General features: G+C 41.9%; 1 protein-coding gene across 4 annotated transcripts in view; it reads left to right on the top strand.

Annotated features, from left to right (window-relative positions):
• auts2a (activator of transcription and developmental regulator AUTS2 a) overlaps positions 1-13,896 on the top strand; it is a 986,792-nt gene that overhangs the window by 438,511 nt on the left and 534,385 nt on the right. For all 4 annotated transcript variants that reach the window (XM_068008151.1, XM_068008150.1, XM_068008149.1 and 1 more), the window contains exon 4: positions 11,184-11,219. In XM_068008151.1, the coding sequence (XP_067864252.1) occupies positions 11,184-11,219 (36 nt within the window). The remainder of the gene's footprint in view (positions 1-11,183; positions 11,220-13,896) is intronic.

Below are 13,896 nucleotides of genomic sequence, written 5' to 3'. Positions count from 1 at the left end.
AAGCATTCCATGCTCTAGCAGCTCTCTGTGTTAAAGAAATTTCCCCTAATCTCTCTCCTCACCCTCTTACGGCCATTTTAAATTGAGGTGCCTTGGTCACCGATTCCCTGACCAGAGGAAATAGTCTTCTCCTATTCACTCTATCAAAATCATTCCTAATTTTTAAAACCTCTTAAATCTCATCTCAGCCTTCTCTAATCCAGAGTATCTCAACCCTGGTGTCATCCCATTGAACCTACCTTGTATGCTATCTCTGGTACTCATGTCCTTTCTATTATGGGGTGCTTAAAACTGTAGCCTTGCACTCTGCACTTCTATTTTTCAGCCCAAATTGCTTTTGGCCTTTTTTATGACTTTAGCTGGCTGCACTTGCATTTTTAAGGAATTAAGTATTTGATCCCAGGTCTGTCTGTTCCTTCACACCCTTCAGCATTTTTCATTTGAGTTTGACTACATTTGAAAAGTACTCCATTGGATGTGAAGTGCTTTAGGACATCGTGAGGATGTGAAAGGTACAAGTTCTTTCTTTGCACTCCCATTCTTTGTTTTTCTTTCCAAAATTCGTTATAATACTCCTCCATCTTAAAACACGTTTGCCCAATCCACTAAACTGTTTGCTCTCTCCTAAAATCTTTTTCAGCCCCTCTCATTATTTGCCAAACCACCAACATTTGTGTCATTAGCAAATTTTGATATTTTGTTCCCAAATCCAAATCGTCATGTATCGAGGACTAAAGTGGATCCAGCACTGACCTTTGGTGCACATCACTTCCATTCCCTCTCAAGTCCGAGCAACACCCCTTAACCTGATTCCTTTGTTACTTGTCCCTGCTGCCACATTTCCTCTTGTACCACATAGCTGAATCTTTGTAACAAGCTTACTTTGAGGCACCTTTTCAAATGCCTTCTGAACACTGCACTCCTTTATTTATCCAATCGGTCCCTTCTTTAAAAACAATTTAAATTTATCAACCAAGACTTGCATTTAACAAACCTGTGTTGGCTGTACTTAATTATCCCATGCATCTCCAAATCTCCATGCCTTTGTTACCTCTAGATTTCACTATTCCAATGCTCTCCTGGCCGGTCTCCCATCTTCCACCCTCCATAAACTTGAACTCATCCAAAACTCTGCTGCCCGTATCCTAACTCGCACCAACTCCCGTCAATCCTGTGCTTGCTGACCTGCATTGGCTCCCGGTCCGGGAACGCCTCGATTTTAAAATTCTCATCCTTTCAAATCCCTCCATGACCTTACCCCTCCCTATCTCTGTAACTTCCTCCGGCCCTACAACCCTCGAGATCTCTGCGCTCCTCCAATTCTTGCCTCTTGCGCATTCCGGATTTTAACTGCTCCAATATTGGCGGCCATGTCTTCAGCTGCCTAGACCCTAAGCTCTGGAATTCCCTCCCTAAATCTCTCCGCCTCTCTACCTCTCTATCCTCCTTTAAGATGCTCCTTAAAACCTACCACTGTCACCTGTCCTGATAGTTCCTTATGTGGCTTGGTATCAAATTTTGTTTGATAACGCTCCTGTGAAGCACCTTGGAACGTTTTTACCACGTTAAAGGTGCAATATAAATGCAAGTTGTTGTTGTTGTTGTTGTTTGTTATTCACTAATCTGATCTCATCATCCAGATATTGAGGGTTCAAGTAGTTGACGTGCCTGAGGTACTTGTGTGCATGGGTCGTAGTAAGTCCTGGTGTTCTACCTTCTATGTCCTTAACCTCCTGGTGGTCTTGCTATTACAATATGTCCAGCATTGTCACATTTGATGCTATACCTATGCTGCTGTGTGCACAGAAAGATTCCTCTTTGACTACTTTGAAAAGACGTTTTGTGCTCTGTTCAATGTTGGAACTCTGCTGGCTCCCTCCTGTGCTTTAACACCAACTTTAATTGAGGAAAATTAACACAATGTGCGAATGAAGTTAATCCTGAGGAAATGTGCACCTTTCCCATCAATTGTTCATTAACAAAGATTTAGGCCAAAAAAAAACCTTTAATACTATCTGTATGTTAATATGGGCAACAGCCATTAACAAACGAGTAATCTCAAGAGGGGACATCATTCATTGCTTCATTAGGATGGACATTCAAAATAATTTTAAAATAATGCATACATGGTACATGCACTAGCTCAAAACACAGGGGAATTTTACCTCCCAATGTGTCTGAACATTTTAGGCTGACAGTATCTGTAAAAAATTAACTTTTTTCTCAGGTTGTAGCTTTCATGCTGTAATTTAGCCATAATCCGAATGTGTGAGAGTGACCTAGTCGCTAAAAGTAGGAAATCTGGTCTAAAAGAGCTGAGTTTGAATCAAAGTTTGGGGTTGATAATTCATACTCAGATCTTTGTGTTAAACAATGACATTTTCAGGCTTGGCCTGGTTGTTTGTGAGAAAGGAAGAGGAGAATTTCCATTTGGGATTGATTAAATGTGCCTCCCAGCAAGTTAATCAAAAAATAGAGGACAATGAAGGATGTAGGAAAAGAAAATGAGGAGGAAATGTGTATTATTTTAACGTTGTGTATCTGGCTGTCAATCTGAAGCCAATATACTGTGGAGTGAATGGAGAGTAAACTCTGAAGCAATTGGTCCAACATTACTACTGAGACTATTTCAAATGTGGATTTATTGGTGACTAAAAACGCTGCATCTGGAGCTGGAGTGAAGCCAGAGTTAGTGGCATATAAACACAGACCTGGAGTTCCTCTAACTTGTAAACCCAGGCAGCAGAAGATACTGGAGTAATGATATGACATTACATTACAGTCTGTTTTATGCGCCTGTGTTACTTGGTTACAGTTTTAAAGTGTGCTGAGCTGTACCGGTAACTGGAGCACGACTTGGACACAGGTGAAGTCAACAGTTATATGGAGAAATTCCATGTCTTCCACCTTGTTACATTTCTGTACAGGTGCACAACATAGACATTAATACTGTGGTGTCACGTCACATCATTACATCGTGTTTCCCACTGACTGGAAATGTGCAGTCTCTTTAAAAGCTAATTACGGAATAACTCAAGATTGCTGTTTACATGGTGTCACAGATGGGTTTACCAAATTGGATGTTTTATTAATGAATTTTTAAAAAAAAACAGAAACACTCTTTCTGAGAGTTGATTTTGATTAAATTATTTTACGCTGTGAATTAGTTGATCTAGCTGGCCAGATTGAACAGGTCTTATTCCATGTAACTGAGGATTTGCCATTTGGAAGGTGGTAGGCAAAAAAAAACCGACAATAGAAGCCAAGCAAACCCTAGCTTTGGCTCCTAAATTAACCGCACAGCTACCATGGAGCCAATCACATTTATTGGTTGGCTGCAGTTAGTTTTCCTGCACAGACTCCTTGTCTGCTGCACCAATAGGTGTGGTCCTGAATGCCTGATACAATTCATTATTTGTTCTATTAATCACAAAGCTCCAAAGGGAGATGAGGTATTGGGAAGGTTGGTACAAGTCTGATACGTACTTTTAACTCCAAACTGAAAAAGGACTTTGATAATCATTGTTTTGGATGCAAATCAGCAGTCCTCTGATTAGTTTCACATGCCAGGGAAATTTTCCGTTAGAGATTGAATTGGCTCTGGTTTGCCCCTGCTCCCTGTCCCCATGAAGGTTGTTCCATTCCTTATTTCCTGTGTTGTCGAAGCGGGAGGAGGGATTATGGTATTAGCTGTGTGTCCATTATTTTCCTTCCTGACAGTTCCATATTACTTATAAAAAGGTTACATCAAATTATTTTCATCACGCTGGGATATTATGAGTGCGGATTAGGTTTAAGCTGTTACGGTCCACATTTTTCACTTAGCTTTCAGTCTTCCCAACTCTCAAGAGTTTTGTCTCCAAGCTGGATGGAGCCACGACAGTGTGCTCATAGTGATTTCCCCTGCCTGAGGCTGACTTCATTTTGGCTTCTTGGTCCCTGCTGGACGTCTGCTGTCAGCAGGAACTGGCTTTAAGTTTCTTAAGTGCTTTGAGTGTTTTTTAAAAATATTAATAATTTTAATAGTGTTAAAAGCGCTTAAAGCCAGTTCTCCCTGATTTCAGGAACCCGGCAATTTTTTTCATATTCGTTCATGGGATGTGGGCGTCGCTGGCGAGGCCGGCATTTAGTGCCCATCCCTAATTGCCCTTGAGAAGGTGGTGAGCCGCCTTCTTGAACCGCTGCAGTCCATGTGGTGAAGGTTCTCCCACAGTGTTGTTAGGAAGGGAGTTCCAGGATTTTGACTCAGCGATGATGAAGGAACGGCGATATATTTCCAAGTCGGGATGGTGTGTGACTGGGAGGGGAACGTGCAGGTGGTATTGTTCCCATGTGCCCTTGTCCTTCTGGGTGGTAGAGGTCGCGGGTTTGGGAGGTGCTGTCGAAGAAGCCTTGGCGAGTTGCTGCGGTGCATCATATGGATGGTACACACTGCAGCCACTGTGCGCCGGTGGTGAAGGGAGTGAATGTTTAGGGTGGTGGATGGGGTGCCAATCAAGCGGGCTGCTTTGTCCTGGATGGTGTCGAGCTTCTTGAGTGTTGTTGGAGCTGCACTCATCCAGGCAAGTGGAGAGTATTCCATCACACTCCTGACTTGTGCCTTGTCGATGGTGGAAAGGCTTTGGGGAGTTAGGAGGTGAGTCACTCATTGCAGAATACCCAGCCTCTGACCTGCTCTTGTAGCCACAGTATTTATATGGCTGGTCCAGTTAAGTTTCTGGTCAATGGTGATCCCCAGGATGTTGATGGTGGGGGATGCGGCGATGGTAATGCTATTGAATGTCAAGGGGAGGTGGTTAGATTCTCTCTTGTTGGAGATGGTCATTGCCTGGCACTTGTCTGGCACGAATGTTACTTGCCACTTATCAGGCCAAGCCTGGAAGTTGTCCAGGTCTTGCTGCATGCGGGCTCGGACTGCTTCATTATTTGAGGGGTTGCGAATGGAACTGAACACTGTGCAATCATCAGTGAACATCCCCATTTCTGACCTTATGATGGAGGGAAGGTCATTGATGAAGCAGCTGAAGATGGTTGGGCCGAGGACACTTTTTGCTAGGTATGACTCCAGCCACTGGAGAATTTTCCCCCTGATTCCCATTGACTTCAATTTTACTAGGGATCCTTGGTGCCACACTCGGTCAAATGCTGCCTTGATGTCAAGGGCAGTCACTCACGCCTCACCTTCTGTCTGCAGGAGCGGGATTCCTTCTAGGGGATCCCCACGCTATTCATAGAATCATACAGCATAGAAGGAGGCCATTCGGCACATCGTGCCTGTGCTATCCAATTAGTCCCACTCCCCTGCTCTTTCCCCATAGCCCTGTAAATTTTTCCCCTTCAAGTATTTATCCAATTCTCTTTGGAAAGTTACTATTGAATCTATTTCCACTACCCTTTCAGGCAGTGCATTCCAGATCATAACAACTTGCTGCCTAAAAATATTTCTCTTCATCCTGCTTCTGGTTCTTTTGCCAATTATCTTAAATCTGTGTCCTCTGGTTACCGACCCTCCAGCCAGTTGAAACAGTTTCTCCCTATTTACCCTCAAAACCCCTCATAATTTTGAACATCTCTATTAAATCTCCTTTTAACCTGTGGGAAACAGTGCCGCCACAGCACACACCTCCCTCACTCAGACCTGCCACTGCTGCCTCCTGCTGATCTCCTTCCACCATCCAAGCATCCACCAGCCCAACCCCCCCCCCCCCTCCTCATACACTTAAAGTGCTTAACAGATATAAAGCTGTTCCTGCTCACAGCAGAATTAGCTTGGACCAGGAAGATACAAGGGTCCTGGATAGCAGGGGTTGGGCTGATAGGGATTTTGGGTGGCAGAGGTTCAAAGTGGTGCGATGGGACCCAGGAGGGGTTAGGCTACTGGGTGCGGACTTGGGCCCATGGCAGCTTGGGTCTAATTTGGGGGAAAGGGGTGCTGCAGTTGGTGGATGGGGGAGAATTCCTGGGGTAGAGGGTGCAGTGACTGGTGGGAGTTTGGGGTTCTGGTGGGATTCAGAGACAAATGGGCAGCAGACATTGAGGGCTCAGAGGTTCTGAAAGGGGTAGGAAAGCAGCACTTGATGGGGATCAGGAGTCTGGTGGGTGCAGCGGCTGATGGTGTCTCAGGACAGTGGCTGGTGAGGGAGGGTGCACTCGCTGTCGGAAACTTGGGGTGGCGGTTAGAATGCAGGGGCCAGTAAATTTTCTACAAGACTTTCCTGTATCAGAAAACCCTGCATTTATAAGCAGCAGTATTTGCTGTTTAAATAAAACATTGCTTTCATACTTCCCCCAGCTGCCAGCCTGAAGTTGACCTGTGGCATGCCTTCTGTGCCCCAGACTACATCCCTTCCTCGACTGATGCCCGGACCTACCACTGTAAAATGTGGCCCTTGATGGATCTTTCCCAATGCCACAACATGCCATGCACCACCTCCCACCCAAGGACAGAAGAAAGAATGAGAGCAAAAAAGGAGAGAAGTCAAAAATATGAGCGAGAAAGAGAGGGAGTATGGGAATGGAAGAGAGTGATGCAGGAGAGAAAATAGAAATAAAGAACCAGAAGAGGAGAAAGGGGAAATAACAGCAACACAAAAGACGATAGAGAGAGTCTATCCTCTGACTGACGGCAAGCAATGCAGTGGGTCATCTACTAGTATATATTAAAATTCATGCCTCTAGTACACATCTGTAGCATCACATTAATTTTTTTTATCAAGCTACCATTCACAAACCATCAACCATCACAAAACCAACCAATCAGAAGGCTCGGTTTCCTCACACAGTTTTTGGCTGCCTCATTTCTTTCAATCAGGTCAGAAGTGCAGCGATAAATATAACTTCAACAGAAAAAATTACACAATTCTGAAAATAAAATGTATTCATAGAATTGATTATTGTTAAAAGAAGTGTCCTCTTATACTTCCATTTGGAGCCTAGGGCTTGAATTGGGAATTATACTTTGGCTTTGGGTGCTGTGGATTTCTGTCTGATTTTTGAGAGAGGGAGAGAGATACATCATGAGCGTTGTCGTTTTCACCCGACTCCTGTGTATCTACAATATTCAGAGTGTGCCATGACAATCTGTGTTACTCGACAATCAGATAGACAGGGGAGTTTTATCTCCTGTGGACACATTCTATGCATGTGAGAGAGCTACGCATCACAGGAGTTGTAATTTTACCTTGCTCCTGTGGAACTACAATATCTAGAGTCGACCACAATAATCTGCATCTCCAGGCAACTGGGCATAGCATTTACAAACTGAATGGTTGAAAAATTGTCAGAAATAAAAGGGATCAGAGAGGATGTTTGTGATATGCTTTGATGCTGACTGTGGACATTGTGCCCAGAATCAGTCAACAGGCCCAGACATTGACAAATGACCACTTGTTCAGGTGCTTGTTGGTGGAAACTTGACAGTAGGCCAGAGGTACAACTCCACTGTGGGAAGAAAGGGGGAAAAATACTTTTTATGACACTAATTATTGAGAAGAAGGAGGAAAGTTTTGAGGGAATAACCAAGAAGAAATAAATAAGTGAGGTTCTTGCAACTTAAGCAAATACTGCAAATTTACCAAGGGTGGTCGAGCAAAGAAACAAAAATTTGATAGTAGAAACAAGAAAGAACTTCCATTCGTACAGCATCTTCTCACATCCTCACACTGTCCCAAAGTATTTCACATTCGGTGAATTAGTTTTGAAGTATGTGGTTGTATGTGCAGTGTGACAGACAATTTATGCACCAAAAGATCCCAAAAACAACACATGTTGTGGATGACAAGTTAATCTGATTTTGGCGGTGCTGATAAGGGAGGAATGTTAGCCAGGAAACTAAGAGAATTCCCTGTTCCGCTTTGTATAGTACCATGGGATCCCATCAGAAAGATGACACTTCTGACAATGCAGCATTCCCTTAGTATTGCACCAAGCGTTAGCCTAGATTATGTGCTCGGGTCCTGGAGTGGGACTTGGACTCTTCAGACATCAACCGACCTAAGCTGACGCTTAACTGGAAATTTGAGGGTGTGGAAAGCGGATTCCTGATTGCGGATGGTGATAGATTGGGCCACCGTTCAAGGAATTGCTTCAGTAAATTTATTATGTTACAGTGTTGGGTAACCCACTGTCGCATTGAGCATCTACAATAAATACCAGAAACCGAACTCCAGGTTCCAGACCAGCTGGAAGAAATGCCATAGGAGATCTATTACTAACTTAAAAAACATCCTTCATTAATTATTTTGAAAATACATCCCATCGTTGTCACTTTCATAACTTGAATATTCAATGGAATTTGCATCATTTAATATTTAGCCTTATCTTATGTTTCTACGGATTCTTGGCAAAAAAGGGATTGCTTCTGGTGAATTTTTTATACTGGTTTTCAATGTCACCTTGGCAACATAAGATATTGAGGGATTTTCACCACTTCCACTTGCCAAAGGTAAATTCCTTCAGAAAATTGGATTGTTGTGTCCGCCATATCAGCGTTTGGATTCATTTTAATAGCCTGAGTCATCTTTAACAGCTTTACACACGTTTTTAAATGTAAGCTTTATCCCCACATTTGAATTCTTTGATAATCAAATGATTCCAGTGTGAATTTCGATCACTGCTACATATTTCATTTAGTACCATCACAGGATGTTAATATTTTATGGATTTTTTTTCTGAATTCATGCCAACTATATTACCTTGGGTTACCAACTTATCTCTTCTACCCTCATCAAGCTGCAGCATATAAAATCTATTTTCTTAAACAAGATATTTCCATCTATTTCAGCCGTTAATCGTTGGCCATCTAAACTGGTTATTATACACTGGAAAGGAATGATGAAGTTGAGGGGTCAAAGACGGAATCTATTTGGGTTATAATTAAGGAATAATAGAGGAGCAATTACCCTACTGGGTGTATACTATAGGCCACCAATTAGTGGGAAGGAGATAGAGGAGCAAATTTGCAGGCAAGTTACAGAAAGAAGCAAGAACTATAGAGAAGTGATAATGGGGGACTTTAATTATCCCAACATAGACTGGGATACGAAACATGTAAAGGGCAAAGAGGGGGAAGAATTCCTGAAATGTGTGCAAGAAAAAATTCTTGATCAGAGTGTTTCCAGCCCAATGAGGAAGGAAGCAGTGCTGGATCTGGTTCTGGGGAATGAAATGGGCAAGTGAAGCATGTTCCAGTGGGGAGCATTTGGGGAACAGTGATCATAATATCATTAGGTTTTGAAAAGGACAAGGAACAATCAAGCATAAAAATACTTAACTGGAGGAGGGCTAACTTCAGTGATTTTAAAAAGGGATCTTGCCCAGGTGGATTGGAATAAAAATAGGTAGACAAAACAGTAATTGAACAATGGGAGGCCTTCAAGGAGGAGATGGTTCAGAGTAGACACAGTCCCACGAAGGGGAAAGCAAGGACATCCGAAGCTTTGGATGACTAAAGATAACTCTTTCAAAGAGCTGGCACAGGCACGATGGGCCAAATGGCCTCCTTCTGTGCTGTAACTATTAGAAAAATAGACACCAGGTAACTTCTTACCAAATCGTATTACTAATAAAGCATCCTAGACTCCACTCATTCCATCAAATTCTATCATCTTCAGCCTTATTTGCACAGTAAGTAATGTAGATGGGAGCAGAAAGTTACAAAGGGACATTGATAGATTAAGTGAGTGGGCAAAACTGTGGCAGATGATGTTCAAAGTGAGGAAGTGTGAGGTCATCCACTTTGGACCTAAGAAAGATAGATCAGTGTATTTTCTAAATGGTGAGAAGCTAGGAACCGTGGATTAGCAGAGAGATTTTAGGGGTCTATGTACAGAAATCACTAAAAACCAGTGGACAGGTAGAAAACATAATTTAAAAGGCTAATGAAATGTTAGCCTTCATCTCAAAGGGGCTGGAATACAAAGGGGCAAGGGTTATCCTGCAGTTTTATAAAACTCTGGTTAGACTGCATCTGGAGTACTGCGTTCGGTTCTGGGCACCGCACCTCAAGAAGGATATATTGGCCTTGGAGGGGGTGCAGCACAGATTCACTGGAATGATATGGGGCTAAAATGGTTAAATTATGAAGACAGGTTGCATAGACTAGGCTTGTATCCCCTTGAGTATAGAAGATTAAGGAGTAATATAATTGAGGTGTTTAAGATGATTAAAAGATTTGATAGGATAGATAGAGAGAAACTATTTCCTCTGGTGGGGAAGTTCAGAACAAGGGGACATAACCTTAAAATTAGAGCTAGGCCATTCAGGGTTGATGTCAGGAAGCACTTCTACATTCATGGGGTAGTGGAAATATGGACCTCTCTTCCCCCAAAAAGCTGTTGAGCAATTGAAAATTGCAAAACTGAGATTGATAGATTTTTGTTATGCAAAGGTATTAAGGGATATGGAACCAAGGTGGATAAATGGAGTTAAGATACAGATTAGCCATGATCTAATTGAATGGTAGATTAGGCTCAAAGGGCTGAATGGCCTACTCCTATTCCTATGTTCCCTATTCTGTGTGACATATGTATGCTCTTGTGTAAGAATCCAAGCTCACGCTGTAAGCTTTTCTAAATACATAGCTTATTTTGGTTCATGAAAATGCTGCCATGTTCTTTAAGTGTTTAAAGTGTTACTTTTCGAACAACTTGTTAAAGTTATTGAAAGCCATCTAATTTTGATTGCCAACAGTAGAAATACTCTGCGTGAATACATTGCCCCTCTGTGTCATGTTTTAAAGAGTCATTGGGCCCCTTTGGTTTCTTTTGAAGATCGGTTTCTTTTACACAGTCACGGCAACAAAGCACAACAGCCTTGGCTCACTAACTGGAGACCATGCCACTGAATGCCAAGAAGCCACAGAGGTCAGCTGATAGTAGTCGGTTGAGTCACAGCACAAGGCAAAGATGCCATCATTACCCAGCTGCCTGTCATATAAATTGGCAATTACAGCGGCAGCAGAGATGTGGAGAGCTGTAAATAGAGTGTTACCTCTCAATCCTGATGAGAGATGTGAGGAGAAAATGAGACCATACAAGCTTGTTGCAAAGCAGCTGACAAGAGTCGACCCCAAACGCTGAAACACCGTGATGAAAGCACACGAGGATTGCTAATGAACTCATGAGGATAGAATAATGTGGAATATGATCACTAATTTCCCTTTCTTCTCTTGTATTCTCTTGCAGAGCTCTGCTCATTCCAGTTTGGGAACTGGTTATTTTGTGAGTATACATGCAAATTTGCAATCATGATACATTTTAGTTTTTAAGCCATTATAAATTTCAGTTGTTCGGCATTAAAACAGGTACAAGTGAAAGAATTGTAATGGTCCTTGGGGGACTACTACAGTAAATTTAATGCCGCTGCATTGGTAACTTGAGGGTCATGCAAGGATGCAAGTCTTCCATTGCCTAATGAGGAAGGAATTGCAATTATATTGTCATTGTATTAACTTGCTGCTCCCCATTGGGAAGCCAGTGGCAAACAACATTGAAAGTGTCAATGTCATTTCTGGAATGAAATCTCATTAACATGCAGAGTATATTGCACTGGATCTCCAAGTCTGTTCTTGTTATTCAGACTATTTGTTATTCAGCAGCCATTTTTTTTACAGAAACACAAGCTACTCATGTAATTTAGAAAGCTGACGGTTGTGAGATTTAAAAAAAGGACTACAGAGGTACTATGGGGTAAATATTGCACAGCGAGCCTACTGGCATGGAGCCTTGCTCGACAGGCGTGTGAATCAGAGAAAATGTATCCACATGTGTGAGACAGAGTGTGTAAACTCCTTTGGTGCTCAGGAGTCTTGTGTATGTGCTTACTAATTATGACCACGAAGTAAGACTACAAATAATACGCAAAAGAGGCAAGATTTCACAATCAGCCAACTGGACAGTGACACAATTTTGTGCCAAATTTGTTTTAGAAATTGTTATATCTCTTATGTAAAGATGCTATTGCAATCTTGAAAGATACCAGATTCTGTATACAACTTCTTAAATATCTGCTAGAGATGCCTACCTTAGTTTTGAAAGTGTAATGGCTGAAGCCTTGGAAATTTTAGCACAAAGGAAGGAGTCTTGAGAATATACTTAAAATGAAGCAAATGCAGTGAACCTTTCTTTATAACACTGACTCCGGGAGCCATGCAAAAAAAGTATGTTACATTGAAGGTTTCTTTTATAGAGAGCAGTAGACAATTTGTGCTACATTAAAGGTCATGGCATATTAGAGCATGTAATGGTAAGGGGCTACTATATCTCCAAAGATCATTATAAACATATAAAGTTAATGGAAGAGCCATTATATTAACACTGGAATCCATTTCTACTGAAAGTAATGAACAGACTAGCAATGGTCGTTATCACTGTTGTTCTGACAGCCACATACTGTTTTGGAATACTTGCCAGCCTCTTACTGTAATAAATGATTTAGTGAAGTTATTAGCTCTGTATAACTAATGTTGCTTAATAATAATTTTGTTACCTGGAGTAATACATTTGAGAGTTTAAAATGTATGGTGTCCATCAAAGAAGATATTTCTTTTGGAACAGTGGATAGTACAGTTCTATAATTTTGGAGTGTGTGTTGAGGGCTGCTTTATGTGACAAGCCATAGGAAATGGCCTAATATCCCATTTTAAATTGTAGAATTTCATCCAAAAATCTGCTTCATCCTAATGACCATTGACACAAATGATAAATATATGTTATTTACTAGTTTGGTTTTATACATATCTTGAATATTAACATGTTTTAACAAATTTAATGAATCACTCATTGGAGATCCAAAGAAAAACTGCAAAAGAATTTTACAATCTATCATATTTAGGTTTAATGACATTGTTGTATCTGTGGAACCAGATAGTCATAAACCTAAAAAGGTAAGTCCAAGACAGAGTCCTTCGGTCATTTAAAGTCAATGTTGCGAACTGGAACACCTTATCTTCCACTTGCTTCAGCACCAAACTCCTATCATTCTTCTTGTTCAACTAGAAATGTAAGTCCTTTTTGAATTCTTTGATTGTGTCATTATTAATTGTACTTCTCTCCCAGCATTTACTGACCGAGAAAGACACGTCGATAACATAAATCTTATACTTAAGAATTGTATAAGGTTTATTTTACCTACGTGTTTTTCTCAGTCAGTAAAGACTGGGAACAGTCAGAAAGACCGCAGTGGTCTTTACTGGTCCTCTGTTTCAGAGCTCATTTGTTCCTATTTTTATGGGCAGTACAACTAGAGACACAGAGGATTCATAATTTGATCATATCTTCCAAACTTTGGGAATGAATGTTGATTGGCTAGCTCCACTGATGGAGCTGCAGTGGAATGGGCTGTAAGTCCACCGATTCCTGTCCCAAATTCCAGGGGCGGGGTTGCTACCATATCCAGGAGAGGCAGCCAGCTCCAACAAGGGCATATCAGTGGCACCCACCCCGATCTGCCCTTGGAGGCCAGAACGTCCCACGGTTGCTCTGCCATAGTCCTCCAGGCCCCCTCCAGGCCAAAGAACAAATCTGCAAAAAAAATCAGCAGCTCTAGAGAGCCAATTCCAGCCACAACAAAAGTAATCAACCCCAGTTTGCACAGTTTCTGGGGCCTTTCCAAAGGCCTCAACTTAAGTCCCACCAGCTCTTAGCTGGCAAGATATCTGTTGAGCCTTATAAGGGCAAAATGGGTGGTTTTCCCTGGGTAGCTTGGGATCTCTTCCTTGAAGGGGTGAGTGTAGGGGAGGTGGGTGAAAAATCCTCTCATAGTTTCCTCCACTGGAAATTCTCAGCTCTTCTCCACAAGGTGGAACCCTGGTGGAACTGGGTTCCAGTCCGTATCCAACAGTGCCCAGCAGGGAAGTGCCCAGTATCCCATGGAATTTTGGGCCCTCCGTATTGTAGA

Source organism: Heptranchias perlo, chromosome 28 (assembly GCF_035084215.1).
Source record: "Heptranchias perlo isolate sHepPer1 chromosome 28, sHepPer1.hap1, whole genome shotgun sequence".
Taxonomy (NCBI): Eukaryota; Metazoa; Chordata; class Chondrichthyes; order Hexanchiformes; family Hexanchidae; genus Heptranchias; species Heptranchias perlo.
This window is presented reverse-complemented; position numbering and strand designations above follow the sequence as displayed.